This window comes from Polypterus senegalus, chromosome 12 (genome assembly GCF_016835505.1).
Source record: "Polypterus senegalus isolate Bchr_013 chromosome 12, ASM1683550v1, whole genome shotgun sequence".
NCBI classification, from domain to species: Eukaryota; Metazoa; Chordata; class Cladistia; order Polypteriformes; family Polypteridae; genus Polypterus; species Polypterus senegalus.
This window is the reverse complement of record NC_053165.1, coordinates 17,067,683-17,087,125: the sequence shown is the minus strand read 5'-3', so window position 1 is coordinate 17,087,125 and position 19,443 is coordinate 17,067,683. Positions and strand designations below refer to the sequence as shown.

Below are 19,443 nucleotides of genomic sequence, written 5' to 3'. Positions count from 1 at the left end.
TTAAATCAAGAATTGGATAGGTCTTCAGCCACAGAGGTGAAATGTGGGGGGCTGAACTGAATCTTGTTTGTTAAGTTTGACTTGTTTATATGGTTTTAATAAATTCAATGAAAGGAAAAAAAAAGTAAGTTATTATTCTGGGAATAAAGTTTTTTTTTTAAGTGCTGTTCCTATGCCATTCTTGAAATAGCTGTGAGAAAATAAAAAGGCAAATTCGGACACTAAGTACTTCAAATTAGGCAAAAATGAAGAAAAATCTTTTTTCCCTTATATTTACTTGTCAATGAGTTATCCTACCCTCAAATTTCTATTGCATTTTTGGTTTTGGTTTTGACACATCACTGCAAAAATATTAGTAGAAATTTTGGCTATCAGGCAGGCCTATTTATGCAAAAATATCTTCTGCCACCTTAAATAATTTCTACAAAAATGAGGTAACAGAAAAAAACAAGATATTATTGTGGATTGTCTGTCGAAATGTGACAGATAGTAGCCGTGGTGAAGGTCACACAGGTGAGGCGGTTTCAGTGAAGATTCAATTAAGTCGTATAATGGGGAGTGCAAAGAGCAGAATATGGCCAGAACTGCATTAAATAAAACGAGGCTTAATAAAATTATGACGTACGTAAATGAACATGAAAATGAAAATCATGATGACTCTAGTGTGGAGCATAGTATTATATAATCAATAGAAGAAAGGAAGGACAGATGTGGAGAGAATAAATTGTGAATTAATAATCTGAATGGAAAGAAAGAATAACTTGGACAAATTTCAAGATGATGAAGTCTAAGAGAGAATTAGTGAGCAGGTTAGAAGCAAACTGTCTAAGTGGGCAACTACACAGAACCATAAACTAGGAGAACTGAAAAAAGTGTTTGTCTTGAGGTGGAGCAACAAAGATGATTACATCAAAAGTGAATGTTCCTTTTAATGAAAAAATACAATTGTGTTGCAGTGGATAACATTGCTGCCTCTGGGACTCAATTCTGGCCTGGCTGCTTGTAGAGTTTGCACATTCTCCCTGTCTTCCCACAGATTTTGAGAAGGGTCTAGCTTCAGTTCTCCAGGGATCTCGAGATGCAGAAAGTCCGCTGAACAGCCAAATGAATTGCATGTTTTTGCCAATTGATTTACCCAGCCAGAAACCCGCAAAGGGTCTGGCGGCTGCCCACAGCTTAACACAGCAGTGTTGCCACCTGACAGACTGTTCCACTTCCACAACACATCCATGACATGCCTACTCGATAGTCGTCATTCCTGACTACTGGCTGAATTAGACAGCATACATTTAATAAACAGTCCTATAGTCAGAACAAGAAAAGGTGAAAAGTATAGATCAGAAGGAAAAAAATGAAATCGCCAACCAAAAATCAAAACTAATAATGGAAGTTCAGGATCTAACAAGCAAAAGGAAAAAGAAAGGATTTTTTATCCACTAGTTTAATGTTTATATCCATCAATTTTGGATATGGAAGAAACATCCATGCTGACTTAAATATGGTCACACTGATGACATCACATTCATCATTCTTCATGAAAATTCATTGAGAACAGTCAAAGCTCAAGCTCCAAAATAGCAGTGCCCAAAACAAGCATAGCGGTAATAATTTTTTTCCAACTTTTTGAAATCACTCTCAAGCAGGACTCTAATGTTATTTTTAGAATCAATGACTCTAAATATTATCTACCACAACTCTAAAAATGATTTACGAGGTATGCCTGGAAATGGGCGTGTTGAGAAAGACCAAATGGCTCGGCGTATCAAATAACATCACTGACGTATAATGCAAAGGCTGCTAAATGTCATCGGGCAGGCCCGTCTTGACAGCATCACAGACCCCTGGGCAAAACAGAAACACACATAGGCATCAGAAACTTCGTTGATCCCTATGCTGCTGGCCAGCACCCAATGTGCCGATACGTTAAGATGGCTCTGTGATCATCATGTGTGCAATTTGATTTGTCCCTGAATGGAGCAGAGCAGGGGAGATCTTACTGGAAATTCTAGTTTCGTCAAAAATTGTAAGATTTGCATGTTAGATACACGGGTGGCACAGTGGCACAGTGGTAGTGCTGCTGCTTTACAGAGACCTGGGTTCGATTCCAGGGTCCTCCCTGCGTGGATTTTGCATGTTCTCCCCACATCTGCGTGGGTTTCCTCCTACAGTCCAAAGACATGCAGGTTAGGTGCATTGGCGATCCTAAATTGTCCCTAGTGTGTGCTTGGTGTTTGTGTGTGTGTGCGCACCCTGCGGTGGACTGGCGCCCTGCCCGGAGTTTGTTTCCTGCCTTGCTCCCTGTGTTGGCTGGGATTGGCACCAGCAGACCCCCGTGACCCAGTAATTAGGATATAGTGGGTTGGATAATGGATGGATGGATGGATGTTAGATACACTGGCAACTGAAACTGTGCTTAGTGATTGACTAGCATTCTGTCCAGAGCTGGTTTCTGGTCTGGTACTTATGCTGCCAGGAGATCCTTCCACTCTTCAATTCTGTAATGGAAAACATGCTTTTAAAAAATTAATTAAATTTAGTTTTAATCAGATAGCACTTTCAATGTTGGTTAAACCTTCTACTCTTCTTAAGGGCCCTTTCTTCTGTTATACAATTGCATTGAATGATTTATATTCTGTACGAGAACATGAACATTTGAGAGGACTCTGCCATTTGTCTTATTACATACTTCTGGATTTTAAAAGAGACCGCAGTCTTTCAGGTTCTCCTTTATGATAATGTCAGTGACGGCATCAAACACAAACTTCACGTTCTCTGTGTCTGTGGCACAAGTCATATGAGAGTAGATTTCTTTCACATCCCGCCGCATGTTCAGTTCCAAGAACTGTTGTTTGATGTAGTTGCCAGCATCTTCATAGGTGTTGGGTCCTGGAAAATAAGGAATGACACAATGAGACCGTAACAAATGTAAATGTGCTATGTCATATATAACATTGATGTGCTCCAAACCATATTTGGCAATAAGTGAATTTAATAATTATTTGATAACTAGCCACGGTACTGGCTGAAGACACTTCTTATATATAAATGTTTATGCCTGGAAGTGTGTGTGTCTGTCTGGCCCGAAAGTACGAGGCTACAGCATGAAGCTCAAAGAGCCGGCAAGGCGGCCCCAAGTTAACAAGTCGGAAGAATAAAGAAGTATGAGGGTACAGCACGAAGCTGAAAGAAAGCGACTCTGTCGCCAAAGTGAGACCGCAGAGGAAAGACAAACTTGTTTAGCTGCTAATACACAAGTGAGGCGACCACATCGGCAAAACGAAACCTCTGAAGAGACAGAAACTCTCTTAGTCGCTGATAGACAAGGGAGGAGAGCACATCCACAAAATGAAACCGCCCACTGTGCATTTCAGTTTGTTCTTCTGATGATTTCAATAGTTTCTAGGAGCCCGGGCTTTTTACAACATGGGCTTACACAGCGAGTAATAGAATAATTTAAAAAATATTTGCAATTTCTTGCCCTGCATGTGTCTTTCCTCTGTATTTGTGGATGTGTGAACGTCTCGTCCTCGGCGCTTACTCACTCAGCTTGCTTCTCAGAGTCTCATTATTTTCAGGCACCTCTCTCACCTCCTATTCAGTTTTATACTTTCAGTCTTTGAAGGCGACTCTGTGAGCCATGCGCCTTACTCCTTTACTAACGTCTCTTCACGGGTACTTCCTCTCTCAAGCGTGTTGCCATAAAGCCTGGTTCTCAGACCCTGTCATTATTTTTGAGGCAACTTTCTCGTCTCTGTGGTATAGCGGGTCCACAGCGCTCTCCGTAAGGGCCAGTTTTTAAATAGATAATCACCGCGCTCGCGGTTTCGTGAGGGGGCGTAGTGGTTGTAGCAAGCCGCGGGGCGATCTGCGGTGTGGGCGTTTCTCACCGAGTGCACAGGTGAGGAGCTGCCCTCATCCGTGATTGTTCCCGTGGCTAATGTGCTGCAGCTGCTATGGCCCCTCGCTGTATAAAAGAAGCGCGAGGCGGTTGGGAAGGGGGAAAAAAGCAAGGAGAAAAGAAAGATCAAAGAAAAAAAGAACGAGAGAAAAAAGAAAGATCAGAGAAAGAAAGGACGGAGGTTAGAGGAAGCGGGAAGTGTTTGACCAAGTCGGTGCAAGAGAACAAGCAAGTGAGTGGGCGAGCGAGAGTTAGGCTCGCAGGCAGCTGGACAGTGAGCCCTAGCGGGGTGTTCGGCCGACACCCATGGGCTGTAGTTAGTGGTCGCTCCCGCTGAGTATGTTTTAAAGAGCGGAAGTGACGGGAAGAAGGATGGCTGGCCGCGTAAGGCCGAGAGGCTTGGGCGGTAAACTCCCTGGCATGAGCGTCCTGGTTGTCAGGGAAGCCAAGTCTCGGTCTGGAGGGAGCGGAACCGAAGCCAGGGATCGGGACGCCACCAGATCATTAGTGAGAGAGAAGGTCCGCTGCAGGTAGAGTGGCTCCCTTGTTGCGGAGCCTGGACAGGGAGAAGCAGGGGAGTCTCCAGTTAAAAGAAGGCACTAAACTTGTTGTTGATTTTTAAAGACTTCTTCATAAGAACGTTTTAACTTCGTTTTAAAAGGATTGTTTTTTTTTGTGTGTGTTTTTTACCTCCACGTTTTTATGGATTATTTATTTATTGAACTTTAAAAGCACTGCACTTTATTGGACACTGTTTTTTGATTGTTGATTTGATTCTTAATAAAAGCACTATGCACCTTTTTTGAACCATCCCCTTGCTCAAATGTTGTCTCACTGTTTAGCTCATCGGTGACATTACCGACGGTGCTGGGTTCAAGGGCTTCCAAATATCAGATGGTAGTGTGGAGCCAGAACCCACATCGTCACAGTCTCCTCTCTGGTTTTATTTTTGCCGTCTTTGAAGGCGGCTCTCTCAGCATGCCTGGCACAAGATGTAGAAGGGGACAAGGGACAAGATGGAGAATTTCACCTCCAGAGAGAAAGGCTTAAAAGAATGGGAAAATTCAAAAATCTCAGATGAACAGTAACAGAGAATGAAGAGCTAGAGTCTAGAAATAAAACATGGAATGCGATTAGGTGGGAAAAACAGGAGAAAGGTATCAAGAGTAATATGTGACCAAAGAATCAGTGCAAGAATAAAGGGTAAAGTGTGGTCAGACAAGCATTGTGGTATGGGGAAGATACCTTGGAAGTTAAAAAGGTGCATGAAGGGCAATGGCGGCACCACACCAGGTCCAGCAAGGTCCCAGGACCCGGTACAAATTCTAGGGACTTGTTAAAGGACCTGGTAAAAAATGTGGTGGCTAAGTGAAAAGTTTGATGAGATTTCTTGTTACTGTTCTTTTACTGTCATAGTATCCGTGGAAAGACAGAGAAAAGTGCCAAAGCGTCTTGCTGAATCAGTTGTTACTGAACCGCTTGGTGTTGACAATGGCAGATGTAGTGGTGAAGAAACTTTAAACAGTGTGAGCCGCATACGTATTGTGTCATCACCGTAGGTCACTCCTTCATCTGTATTCACGGGGAGTAGCCCTGGACTGTGCAATAACTCCCCCGGGTCGCTAGATGGCCGCCCCCCCCTGGGTCGGAGCGGTGCCTCGGTTTCCCGCAGGGTTCCATTGGAACTGGAGTTGGGTGCAGCCCTGTTGGGTCCCGCCAGGGGATGCTGCAGCTGGGACTCCTGTGCCCATATAGGCAGCGTATTCGCCACTCACGGAAGTGCAGCCGGAACTCGGCAGTCAAGCACCTGGAGCACTTCCGGGTGGACTATAAAAAGGGTCCAGCAGCCACCACTCAGGGGCCAGAGTCGGGAGGAGGAGGACGAAACTTGGAGGAGGAGTGGTGGAGGAAGAAGAGGAGTGTGCTTTGCTTTGTTTTGGGTGCTTTAATTAATTTTGATGTGCCTCTGGTGTGAATCTGTGTCGGGTCAGTCGCCCATATAACGCCTTTTGTTATATTATGCATTACCCGATTCTTGATAAAGCTTTATGTGAATTAGAGTGTCGCTTTTCATCTGGCAATATGCGCGTGATCTCACCAATAGATTCTTTCATTCCTAGCTGTGAAAAGTTCCTAGACATTGAGAATTTGACTCCTCTGGCAGAGCAATACAAGACGAATACTTTAGACGTTGAAATAAAGCAACTACAGCGTTTAGTTACGTGAAAGAAAGAGAGTTGTGAATTTGTGGACACTTCTTTGCTGGACATGTTACAATTCGTTGAAAAATATGAAGATGCTTTCTACAAAAAAAAAAATGACTACTGCAAATCACCAGTGACATCTTCTGAGGCCGAGAGATCATTCAGCAAACTTACGTTGATCAAAACACATCTGCGATCAACAACGACAGACGTGCACTTGTCAAATATTGCAGTAATTTCCATGCATGCTGAGAGGGCCAAGAAATTAAATTTGGATCATGTGATTGACAAATTCATTCAAATATTTCCTAATTGTCACATTATGCTAAAATGAACATACACTTGTGGACTACTGGACTAGTATGAAAAGTCAAAATTTATTGAAATAGCAAAACCATGCACTATGCATACTGTTTCAGTTTATTACTTTGTTCTATGTTTGCTTCATTGCTTGAGACCTGCCGAGGACCTGTTGGTTTGAAGTGACTGGCACTGCCACTGATGAAGGGGTATTGGATGCTAAAGAAATGAGGATGTTGAGATGAACGTGTGGAATAACAAAGCTTGATAATATCAGGAATGAGAGTAGCAGAGGTACAATTAAATTTGGGTAAATCTCTAAGATTACACCAGAAAGACGGTTGTACGGATGTGTCATGAGAAGAGGGGAGACATGGATGTGTCGAGATGGACAAGAAGAGGATGGCAAGAGAGAAAGTGAATGGACTGTGTGACGGGGAATCTAAGAGAGAAACAGGTATCAACATTAGAACGCTCTGGACGAGAACAGGCCATTCAGCCCAATAAAGCTCGCCAGTCCTATCCACTTATTTCTTCCAAGAAAACATCAAGTCAAGTTTTGAAAGTCTCTAACGTCTTACTGTCTACCACACTACTTGGTCACTTACTCCAAGTGTTTATCGTTCTTTGTGTAAAGAAAAACTTCCTAATGTTTGTGCAAAATTTACCCTTAACAAGTTTCCAACTGTGTCCCCGTGTTCTTGAATGAACCCATTTTAATAACAGTCTCGATCCACTGGACTAATTCCCTTCATAATTTTAAACACTAGACGTGTACAAGAGATGAGAATGAAGGAGGCTGGTCAAATATGGTGACCCCACATGAAAGAGGAGAAGCTTTAGAAGAAGAAAATAGTTTAACCTTTACGCAGAAATTCTACCCCCAGTATAACTTTTCACTTTGTTCATCTCCTGTAAATTTGTCGATATGTAGAAAAATGAACACTCACCATCATAATCTGGAAAACAGATGCTTAAGTGGGCTTTTTTAATCTTCTCTGTGAACACATCTTTCTTGTTGAGGAAGAGTACAATAGATGTAGTAGCAAAATAGCGATGATTACAGATACTGTTAAAAAGGTGAAGACTCTCGTGCATGCGATTCTGCAATGAAAGGGATGATATAAGGGATTTATTCATTTCCCGAAAAGTTTTTGAAAAGTTAGACGTTTAACAAAAAGCACCACTGGCTTCATCAGGAATCAGCTTGATACGGTTTTATGAAAAATAAATCAATAAGAAACATACAGTAACAACATGAGAAACATTTTGAGTTCAGCCCAAGTTAGATTAGGAATGGGGTCCGCTTTTTTGATCAGTAAATTCTTGGGCTTGTCTCCATTAGAGTTTTCAACTGGAAATGGAGTTTATATGATGTGCAGTTATAAAGTGTTGAGAAATAAACATTCAAAAAATATGAATGGGAAACAAGTCTTTGCCTTGCTTATAACGTACAACTTTCTATCTGATGCCCTCAGTGTCTACAGCAGGGGTCTCCAACCTTTCCCAAGAGAGAGCTGCTTTTACAAAATGAAAATGGCCGAGAGCTCCTCATGTTCTCTAACGTTTATTCTCATCGCTTATTTAAACCCAAACAAACTATATACGCTCGTTTTGCCTGAACATTTACAAAATGTTGGTGTCCTCAACTCACATTTTACTTTAAAACATCACAAAAAAATATTTCATTCACCTGCAAGTGCATTTTCTAGCGTATCTCACACTATTAAATTAAAACATGAATGCTGTCAAAACAAAGCAATGCAATTCCAAATCCACAGATCTGACGTATTCATTCGTCACTTTGTCACATGTCACTGTGTCACTTTATTCACAGGTCCAGTTGCATGTGTGATGTGTTTTTTAGTTAGTCAGGTGAGTCAACAAGAGAGGTGACTGGTGGAGTGGAGCCACTCAGGTTCACTCTTATGGAGTCCTTTAAATGTTCGTCTGTCAGTCTTGTTCTGAAATTTGACTTCATGCCATTCATGTCAGACTCGCAGAGGTGTGGAGACCCAAGCAAAGCAGACATTTTCAGAGCTGCTTGGTGAAGATTCTTATAGTTATCTGGCTCTACTAAGCTCCAGAAATGCTGTTTATACTTTTAACTGCACATTATTTTGAAGGTTTACTAATTATAATACATAAAATCAAATGTCTGTCTGTATGCCTGTCCGCTTTTCATGAGAGGACTACTGTACTTAACAGATTTAGATTGGGTTTTCTTTCTATAATTTGCTTCAACATGTAGCGGATGCCACATGTGCTATTATCCCGTGGGCAGTTTGCTGCCTCTTTGGGTGCATTGCAGGGAAGAAGGATGCTGAAAATACACCTTTAAGGGGGAGGTCATAACTCGGTCAGGGCGGTTGGTGTTGAAAACTTAAAAACCGGAAAAGAAGGGGAGAAAAGGAGACATCTTGTGGTGGAGCAAAGAGAAGAGACAAGGTAGCGCCAAGTAAAGTATCTACTGGAACAAGTTCTTTTTTTTTGAAGACTCAGCGACACAAGGGAGGTGCGTCTCTGAAGACGGACTCTTTTTCTTTGATTTCACTGACGAATATCTTGGACCGGTAGAATTAAACTTTGTTGTTATCAGCTCGACGGCCGGCGTATTCCAGTAGGGTTTTTTCTTTGCACTGAACAATAAGGACAGTAAACCCATTTGGACAAACTGGTTTCTCTTATTTATAAACATTACGTGTTCAAACCAGAAAGGGGGGTTTCGATTGCTATGTATTTATTTGTTTGTTTGTTTTTCTTTATATATGTACAATAATATATGTTACTAGCCAACCCGCGGTGTACCATACGCTGCATAATCAGGCCGGTTTTTTAATGATTTTTAAGCGCAGGGAGAAAATTAACATTTGAAAAATCGGTAATGTAATAAATCAGCAAGAAAAGCAACATTGTAAGAATGCACGGAACAAACCAACACACAATCGTCCATTACTGAATACTGGAGGACCTCCATTGCTCATGTGCCCACCTCCAACTCGTCACTTGAGTCGTTGTCATCTTTGCACAGTCCAGATTCACCTGTGACTCACGTAGACTTTCTGTGTTCCTGCAGGAGCATCTAAGAAGACGCATGTTTGTCGCGGATGCGAATTGCTGTATGTAGCGTGTAAAACAGTTTGCTATGGCGCACGCGGTTGTGCGTCGTAACCGAACACTCGGTTTTTAAAGACTGCTTACTTCATTGTGTTTTAACCTCAGTTGTAAAGGATTGTTTTAAGGATACCATGGGATACCCCTCGCAAACCGTTTTACACGCTGCATATGGCGATTCACCTCCGCGAGAAACATGCCTCTATGAACAGCCAACGTGGCTCGGAGGTGCCAGGAGTTGGTGGGCGTGGCTCCTTCCTGCGTGCGCCATAGGTGTCTTACTTGTCGGCGGCTTAGTGAATCCACACCCCTTCCGGCATGCTTTCCATGGTTGTCTTGCCTTAGTGAATTATATATATATATATAGATTCTTTTGCTTCGTCTTTATTTTGTGATATGGCTTGTTGTTAATGCTAAGCTGGGACTGGTGGGGTGGGGTCAATAAAAGGACGAGCGTTGGTCACATTGCCCGATAGATTTTAGATATTGAACTGCTTTATACTAGCAGTTTTCTAATCGTGCTGTAACTCGGGGTTTAGTTATTCGCCCGGGGTTAGCAGTACAATCATTCTGGTTGATTTTGTGACTTTTCTCATTTCACTATGTATCATAATTTGCTAGCGGTACAGATTTATTTGCGCGAATCTAAGAAAGATGCAGCGGGCCGAGGGGAGGTAGAGGGATCCTTCCTCACTCACTCGCCAGCTTCGGGGTGTGTTCCTTAACTCCACTTAGCTAGGGAACGAGAGAACAATTGAATTCAACTTTGTTTGATATTTACAATAAAGTGTTATTTATGTCCTGATAAGCTTGAGTGCGGATATTCTCTTAAGTGTATGCCACATTGAAAAGATAGATTGCAATTCAGATTGTGGATCGTGATTTTGCGTTAAAAGGATCGTGATATGATATTTTGGAAAGATCGGCTACCCCTAATTTGACTAATCAAGCTTTCAAATTTTTGTTGGACTTTGGTGAGCTACTTGGAAAGGGGTTGCGAGCTACCAGTAGGTCGCGAGCGACGTGTTGGAGACCCTTCGTCCACAGCAATATGTGATTGATGATCAAAACAAGAAAAACTAACTTCGTCCAGTCCATATTGTACTCCATCCAGAAGAATGAATATTGATGGACAGCCCTACCTAATACCTCCAATCTTGTTTTACTTACAACTTCATCATCCTCCACCAACACCATATCATAAGCACTCAGAGCAGCGATGAAGATGATGCAGGTAACCCCTTCAAAGCAGTGGATCCACTTTTTTCTTTCAGAACGCTGGCCCCCCACATCAAACATCCTGCAGAAGATGAAAGTAGACTGTAAAGGCAGAAAGCTCGATAAAGCTGCCAATAATAAAACTCCCGATGGCCCAATTGTCACTCAGTGAGAGCATGAGAGCAAGTCTCCTACCATTTTCAGAATCAAAGTTGCACAATAATTATTATAAATTGTAGCTTACTAAGGCACTTCAGGTCACAGATCATAGGCTTCAGACTAATGGAATACTTGATAGTTCATCCATGTCAAACCTATTAAGAACACCTTTGACAAGAGAAACCTTTGAATGTCTGTGTGTATTTTATTTTCATTTGTAATTATTTGCTAGTAATAATATTCTATGTGCTATTTTTTAAACTGGTGTAGGTATTGTGTGTCAGGGCTCACTGATACTGCATAATTCACTTTCTTCTTAATCTGCCTGCTCCTTTTGATTAACGTTCAAAGTGGTCTGCTGAATCAACAGTCAAACAGTTTAGATACCAGTGCTGCTGGGATGTGCTCTGAGCATCGATTGGATTAAGTAGGAGAATTTTAATATTATATCTCTACTAGACGCACTGCCTCTCGAAGATAGGAAACCGAATCATTTAAAATTTTTGGCTATAACTTGCCCCATGTGTACCATCCAGGTTGCCCCTTTTAATCTTTTGCCAAGTCCAAACAACTTAAACAGGTGCTCGATGACGCCATGACTAATCACAAAACATAAAGCAAAGTAATCAGCCGGAAATCACTAGTCGGGTCGGAGCTCCTCTCTGCCGACTGCTCTCTCCAGAATGAGATGACCCTCAACCATCAGTGCCTCAGCTTTATAGTGGAGGGGCTGAAAGGGCCGGGGTTACTTGTTCTTGGTTGGCAGTTTCTCAGGGCTGTGGCAGAAAACATCGATGATACCATCAGTAACAGAGCCCCCTTATATCCCAGAGTGGTAGTGCTCACCTCTGATGAGGCCGAAAGCTGACCCTCAGACGTGCACGCATGGTACTTCATATTTGCGTGTGTCTAAATTTTTCTTAAGCAACACTGCCTCTCTTAAGTGTGTTCCCATAAAGCCCCTTTCTCAGACCGTGTCATTATTTTCTCGCCTCCTGTCTAGCTGTATACTTCTCGTCTTTGAAAGCGACTTTCTTAACGTGCTGCCTCCTACGCTATTTCTCCTCTGCAACAGACAAGCTGACACAATACAACATGTTCACAGTGGCTTATGGGTGGTTTGAACATGCACAGCACAAAGCACTGCCATTAGTCTAGCTGAAGCCATGGTCACTCTGCTGTGGGATTGCACCAAGTGTCGAAAAGTGCGCTGTAGTGAAAGTTGTTTGGACAGAGAAAGTGAAACCTCATGAAATTCACCGAAGGATGTTCTCTCAATATGGAAGTGAAACCAACATGATTCAACAAAATGTTTATGAATTGGTAGAAAGGTCTACTGTAGTAAAAACAAGTCTAACCAACAAAGCTGGATGTGGTCAACCATCGACATCGCCATATCAAGCCCATGGCTTCGACATGGCAAATGCCTTCAAAAGAGAACACCAATGGATTATGTTGTCCACTGTTTCTGCACATTTTTGGATATCAGCTATAGATTTGTACATGCCATTGTGTTGAGGGCTTGGAGTACCAAGAAGTTTGTGTAAGTTATCCACACAAGCCCAACATCCTTCGGTGCATTTCAGCTGGTTTCAATCCCTTTGCCCGAAGAAAGCTCAATATGGTGGGTTGTTCCACAATTATGCAGTCAAAATAATTGCAGTTGTTCAGCTACATTAGATGAAAATGAATGTTGCTGTAGGTTTTAGAAGTGTTACTCAGTTTAAACGTAATGAAATGCCCTGAAATCAATCCTCATACAGAAAGTAATGTCGACAAAAGGTAAATGTTAGTAGAATCACATCTGAAGCATTAATGTCTAAAGCTGCTAAAATTCACCAAAGGACGTTGGCTCAGTACAGAAGTGAAAACAGCAGGACTCAACGGTAAGTGTATGAATAGGTAAAAGGATTTCAAGCTGGAGGAACAAGTGTAGCCGATAAAGCTCGATCTGGTCGACCATCGACATCACACACACAAGCCCACGTCGACATGACAAATGTCTTCATCAGAGAAGACTGACAGATTACATTGTCCACTATTGCTGCACATTTGGATATCCGCACATGCCATAGTACATGATGATTTTGGGAGCTGTAGAGTTTGCACAAGATGGGTACCCAAACAGCTTACTGATCTGCACAAGCCAACCTCCTTCGGCGAATTTCAGCAGGTTTCACTCCCTCTGCCCAAAGAAATCTCAATATGGTGCATTGTTCAACAAGGATGCAGTCCGGCGAAGGAGTGTCCATGTTCATTTGACCTTGGCTTCAACTAGACTAATGACGGAGCACTGTGCGGTGTGTTTGGACTACCCACAAGCCATTTCGAACATATTGCATCCATTTCGGTTACCACATAATTGCCTGTACTTTTTGATTTTCCTTCGTATTTTGTGTTGTAACCACAAAGCGGTACCACTGAGCGCCAAACTGCAGACACAATGTCCTTTAACACGATTTCGGGTTCCTGCAGCAGAGCATCCATGTTCATTTGACGTTAGCTTCAAGTGGACTAATGGAAGAGCACTGCATTGTGCATGTTTGAATTACCCATAAGTCATTGGGATCGTCTTGTATTGCGACAGCTTCTATCCATTGGGTTACTGGAAAATTGCCTTTACTTTTTGATTTTCATTCGTATGTTCTGTTGTAGCCACATAGAGGCAACACTGAGTGCCAAACCGCAGACACAATGTCCCTTAACACGATTTCGGGTTCCTGCAGCAGAGCATCCATGTTCATTTGACGTTGGCTTCAACTAGACTAACGGAAGAGCGTTGCACTGTGCATGTTTGAACTACCCATAAGCCATTGCGATCGTGTTGTATTGTGACAGCTTCTATCCATTGGGGTTACCTCATAATTGCCTTTACTTTTTGATTTACTCTCGTACAAATTGCTTACTCAAAACTCTCATCAAACATCTGCCTGGCTATGAAAATGACATTTTGATGCTTTTAGCAAGATACTGTACTTAAAATCCATTTCCCAAATGTGCAACTTTTTAATAAAAATGAAGAGCTAATTATTCTGTTATTAATCAAAGCTGTTAAAACCTCAGATCACTAAAGGTAGGTATTCCGTTATTTAGAGTTGTAAGAAAATGAGAAATACGCAGCACAGTGTTCTCTCAGGACCAGTAATCAAAATGTTTTGATGAATTTGGAAAGGCCGTTCATGAAGCTGATACTGCAGCCCTCACTGCCAAGGAACACATACCTGAAATTTAGATCCTTGAAGGAGAACTGAGTCTCAATAATACCGGTGGTCTTTACTCGTGACCGTAGCACGTCCTGTTCGGTAGGGACATAGCCAGGAGTGACAAGCCTGTCTAAGTCATTTAGGTAGCTGGAAGAAAGAGACAGGGTACAGTCTAAGGTGATGCTAAAGTTGTGTAGGAAAACACATGAACTCACCTGATTGGTGCCAGAATATCATATTCCAATTTATATTTACATAAGAAGTTAAGGAAAGACAGAAAATATTTCTGTATATTGTCACACGCGTGCAATTAGGTGACAGTTTACAGAAGAAGTGCGATTATCTGCCGGACCAGGGCTTGGTGCTGTCACATAACACTTTCTCTACTTCCTCCCTTTGCAGACCATCAGAAGGAAATCCCGCCTGACAACCTCACTTCCAGCCCCGACACCCTGACCTCACTTCCTGTCCCAGCTCTCCTAACCTCACTTCCTGTTCTGATCATATATAAACAACATTTTGTTCGCTTCTGTATTGAGTTCGGTCTGAAAAGACATTACTTTTGTATCTTGCATTGATTGCTTTCCAAGTATATGGGGGTGGCTACCCCAAACTTTTTTTGTTGTCTTTGTGATTTCTTCACAATGTTTTTAAATGTGTGCCTTTTTGTCAATGCTGGCTGAAAGGTAAGTGGCCTATCCATTATCAACACTAGTGGATTTCATCTTTTTTTGTGTAGTGGACCGTATGTTTTACTATCGTAAATGTTTGGGCACCAGAGGAGGTTATGGATGGTTTAGGGTATCCTTGTAGTTTCCAACACTTTGTGAACAGGTGGGGTTTGAGTAACGAGATTGTTTAACCAGACGTACTGTATTACGGTGTCTTTCCTCAGAGTCTAATATTGGAAGGTAAGTGGACCAGTGACATTTCTTAGAAATCATTTCACGGACTAGCAGTCGTCAATAACAGCGCTATCTTCCTTTCCGCTTTTAGCAAAGCTATACCAAAAGCTCACTGTAACAATTCGTCCCGCCACGCTGACACGAGACAATCGTTACCACTAACTTGTCCTAAGTGGCTGCAGATGATAAAAAGGATAGGCCAATTTCACACCCCCATATGCACCTTATTTTAAAATGTTCAGTCAAACCTGACACTGGAGTATTTATAGTTCACAAAAAATAAGACTAATGGTCAACCTCCATAAACACATCCAGAAAAGACAGAAAAAAAACCAATCCCTTCCATATGCCCCCCTCAACCCTAAATAACCCGTATATGTAACGATACACATATCCTCTTTAATAAAACCCCTGTGTGCGTCCAGGTGTCCGTGTGTGTGTGTCTTCTGGTGAGGTGCACATGCGCAGGCCGCACCGTGCATCATGCCGTGCCTCACCCATGCGCACGGCACCGTGGACACACACACACTGGAAGCTAGGCACACAGTGAATGGCCTTGCCACGGCCGTGCATGATAAGAAATAAAGGGCAACATTGCTGGGGAGAGTGCTGATTGGGTAGTCGCGGCCGCGCACATAAAATCTGTTGCTGGGGAGACGCCACACATACAATAATCAGCTGCACGCCAGCACAGATTAAAATACTTGCTGGGGAACTAAACAGGGAGACACCACGGGCACGATTATCAGCTGCACGCCACACATTAAATCAGTTGCTGGGGACACTCTGCTGATTGCCCAATGTTGTGACAGAAAATTAAAGTCATATTATGGACAACAAAGCCAGTATTACTGTCAGAGAAAACTACAGGCATTTTATGGAAATACAAACCAGTATTACTGCGAGAGAAAATTAAAGGCACACAATACAGTGACGCATATTACAGCCACATACAAGCCAGTATTACTGTAAGAGAAAATATTACGGACGTATCTACTAACAACATGCCACCCAAAAAAAGGACACGTCAAGTAGGACAAAAGACACAGACAATCAAATCCTATATAAGCAACATCTCCTGGAAGATCGGTCAGCTCAGCAAGTAAACATCAACAAAAGAAAGGCTGAAAGACAAAGAAAAATACGAGCAAATAGATCGATTGAAGAAAAAGAAAATGAGCGTCAGAAAAACGCTAAAAGAGAAAGACTCAGAAGAGCAAACCTTACAAAAAGTACCAGTATTCAGCCACGGTCAGTTATATGTTGCATTATCAAGAGTTAGAAGTTTTCCAGATGTTGCTGTCAAGGTTGTAGATGGTCCTGAACAAGGAAAACTGTTACCAAACTCAGACAGAGTATTTACAAGAAATGTTGTCTGTATTGAAATTTTATAGAAACACTTCATGAGGTAAAAAAATAGAAACTTTTTCCTAAATATCTTCTTCAGATATTGTGACTTACAGATTGTTACAAAGTTTTACACTAAGACAATATTAATTACACTTACTGTGTTGTAATATACGTTTCTATTTTTATTATTATTTTACTTTAGGCTTCTTGCAAAAATATTTTTGACAAAAAACAAATTAAGACAAGAAACAGAATGAGGTCAAGGTCCCTTGCCATTTAATATAGACTGTTCCTACTAATGTTTATGTACTACTGTTCTAGCGCCCGTTATTGTAATGGGCTTAATGTCTAGTATATATATATATATATATATATATATATTGTAAAGAATTCCAAGTACAATAGAAAAAGGTTTGGGGTTTTTCCGGCCCCGTATATTGTCTACAAACTTCAGACAATAAAAAAACAGGTCAAAAACAGAGAAAGCAAAACATTGATCTGCGCGACGCCATACTAGGCGTCGGCCATTATATGGGAGGAGCCGGAAGTGGAGGAATGCTGGGAAGGAGGCGTGAGGGATGACGGGACTGCTGACGTCAGGAAGATGGCGGAGGAAGGGCAGAAGTGGACATACTGCGGTACAGTGCCTTATGGCAGAGCGTCTTTACTTCTGGAAAACAAAGGAAAAAGGTTAGTACCCCGCCATTCCCCGCCGGCGAACGTCTTTCGATGTGCTTTAAGGTCCATCTGCAGCCTCGTACTCGCATGCTTGACTATATATATATATATATATATATATATATATATATATATATATATATATATATATATATATATATATATATATAACAATAAGAACATTCCTTCCCCCGGTTCCCCTTCCAGCGCTTATAAGAAAGTCTACAGTTCCAACCCCTGATGCCGGCAGGTGAAACAAAGAGTTCTAGCGATTGCTGACTCCTAGCAGCAATCAAATCTTCGTCATAAAAGCTATACAGTCAGTCCGCGCCATGATAAAGAACAGTAAGTCCTTCGAGTCCATGGGAAATAGCGGAACGTTCAATTCATCGGTCAAAAAGAATTACTTCCACATAACCGACAGGACTGCAGAAACTCCTGGACTGTGTCTCATGGCCCATGCAGTAGCTGATCTGCTTTTTCGATCCCCTTTTTCTTCTTCTTCTTGGCTCTCTTCTCTCCCTTTAAACGGTGCGCTTTATGCAAATGGAAAAAAATAGAAAACCGGAAGTCCCACCTCTGGGGCACCACTGTCAGTCTCAGTCTGTAAATACAATCCCCACAACACCCGATCGACAGCAGAAAAACGTATTATTTTTATTTATGTGGCCCCCATGCTCAACTTTTAAACCGCTGTTGCTAAGTATGTACCCTTTGACCTGTACCGACCTCTCTCCTTTTTTTTTTTGACACACCACTGTCCACACTAAGCGTGATGCTATCTCTTTTTTCCTATCCAGGACACTGCCTTGTCTTCACTCATCTGTCCAGGAGTCAGTGGTGCTGTTCATGTGGCCTGTCAACTATTTCTCTTGAGCCCTTCATTTGCATAAACTCCCTTCTCACAGTTAATGAATGTTATCATAGCTACAGTCTTAATCCAAAAAATCTGAATAAGTTGGGTCGGGACAGGACATAGTCTCCAGTCTTTCCCAGATCAAGTGAGGGAGCTGTGCAGTCTACCAGACACATAAACACACACCGATTTTCGGCTTTCTACATTAGATGACACAGTGCTGCATCTTCATAGCTTTTGTGTGGGAGCGCTGAGATAGCCAAGGCGGTGGCAAGAAGTTATCCGATAGCAAAGAGTGTGTCAGACTTGAGCCATGTTTGAGATGATGCTTTACTAGAGAAACTTATATGTTTGGTGTAGGCAAGACCCCCCCCCCTTTAATAAAGTTTAATAAAGTTGGGAATCAGGAACTAGGAATCCTTTCAACAATGGAAGTATGCCAGGGTAAGAGATGGCATTAAAAGATGGCACCAGACCTTGTTCATCTTTTGCATGAAACATACAAATACTTACTATCCAGCAGAATCATTCAACTGATACTCTGAGGCTCTGTCAAAGCAGACTTGTATACCAGAGTCTTTCCAGAGGCGGCTGATTATGTCCGACATCTCTTTTGGCATGGTGCCCTCTTCAATGGTGTCTGCGAGGTGCATCAGTCTTCGGGCATCATCCTGTAGTGAGTCAAGAAGATGAATAAAGATGCTAATAAACTTGTAACATCTGTCATTTTCTCCTCAAGTTAACCTCCTTAGTGTTAGACCCGAGCGCCACTCGGGCAACTGTATAGAGATTACCCAGGCTGTAAAAGTGCCAACAACGTTAGTGCCGAGCATTGCTCTGGAAACGATTAAGGTGTGTCTGACGTAAGCGTGAGACCCGCACGTTACCCGGGTAACGGTGCAGACGTCTTGTAAGAAAAGTTTTTCAGCAGCTCATGCTCTTGACAGTAATATGAGCAGTCATGATGAAGTGAATCTGTCTTCAGGCAGTGAAATTGAAACGAACAGTGAAATCGAAAGTGATTCTGATGAATCGTGTCACTCGTGTCAATCGCACTTGTCCAGTGTGCCATTCAAGAGCCGATCAGCCTGGGAAGAGAATCTGCAATGAATCACACTACTATTGTCCGGACTATGACGCTGGATTGTGGATTTCACCGTGTGTCAAGACATACCACACAAATGACACATTCTGACAGGATATACGGTATTAGCATTATTTTTATTATTACTCATTATTATTTTTATTTCCATCATTAGAATACTTCTGACTTTGTACTTTTAGTGTTTTGCACTTTTTACAGTAGAAAGATCAGATTTCATAATTAGGTAATTTTTCAAGCCAAAAAATGCAACACTTTTTACGTGTTTTTTCGAGAAAAAAATGTAACACTAAGTAGGTTAATAACCACCTGTTGTTGCAAAGTTCAAAACTTATTTTTGTTTAGTCTTTGGTGTCTTCAGAGCGGAGTGGTGGCTCTGAGGCTAGGGATCTGCACTGGCAATCGGAAGGTTGCCGGTTCGAATCGCGTAAATGCCAAAAGGGACTCTGCTCTGTT

General features: G+C 42.0%; 2 protein-coding genes across 2 annotated transcripts in view; one reads left to right on the top strand and one right to left on the bottom strand.

Annotated features, from left to right (window-relative positions):
- Positions 1-14,564, top strand: part of nicn1 (nicolin 1) — a 63,918-nt gene extending 49,354 nt beyond the window's left edge. The window contains exon 8 of the mRNA XM_039772077.1: positions 14,499-14,564. The gene's annotated coding sequence lies outside the window, so the exon portion shown is untranslated. The remainder of the gene's footprint in view (positions 1-14,498) is intronic.
- gnat1 (guanine nucleotide binding protein (G protein), alpha transducing activity polypeptide 1) overlaps positions 2,696-19,443 on the bottom strand; it is a 64,356-nt gene continuing 47,608 nt past the window's right edge. Inside the window, exons 4-8 of the mRNA XM_039772075.1 lie at positions 18,399-18,556; positions 14,115-14,243; positions 10,687-10,816; positions 7,353-7,506; positions 2,696-2,886 (exon numbers count right to left, since the gene is read on the bottom strand). Coding sequence (XP_039628009.1) covers positions 2,696-2,886; positions 7,353-7,506; positions 10,687-10,816; positions 14,115-14,243; positions 18,399-18,556 — 762 coding nt within the window. The remainder of the gene's footprint in view (positions 2,887-7,352; positions 7,507-10,686; positions 10,817-14,114; positions 14,244-18,398; positions 18,557-19,443) is intronic.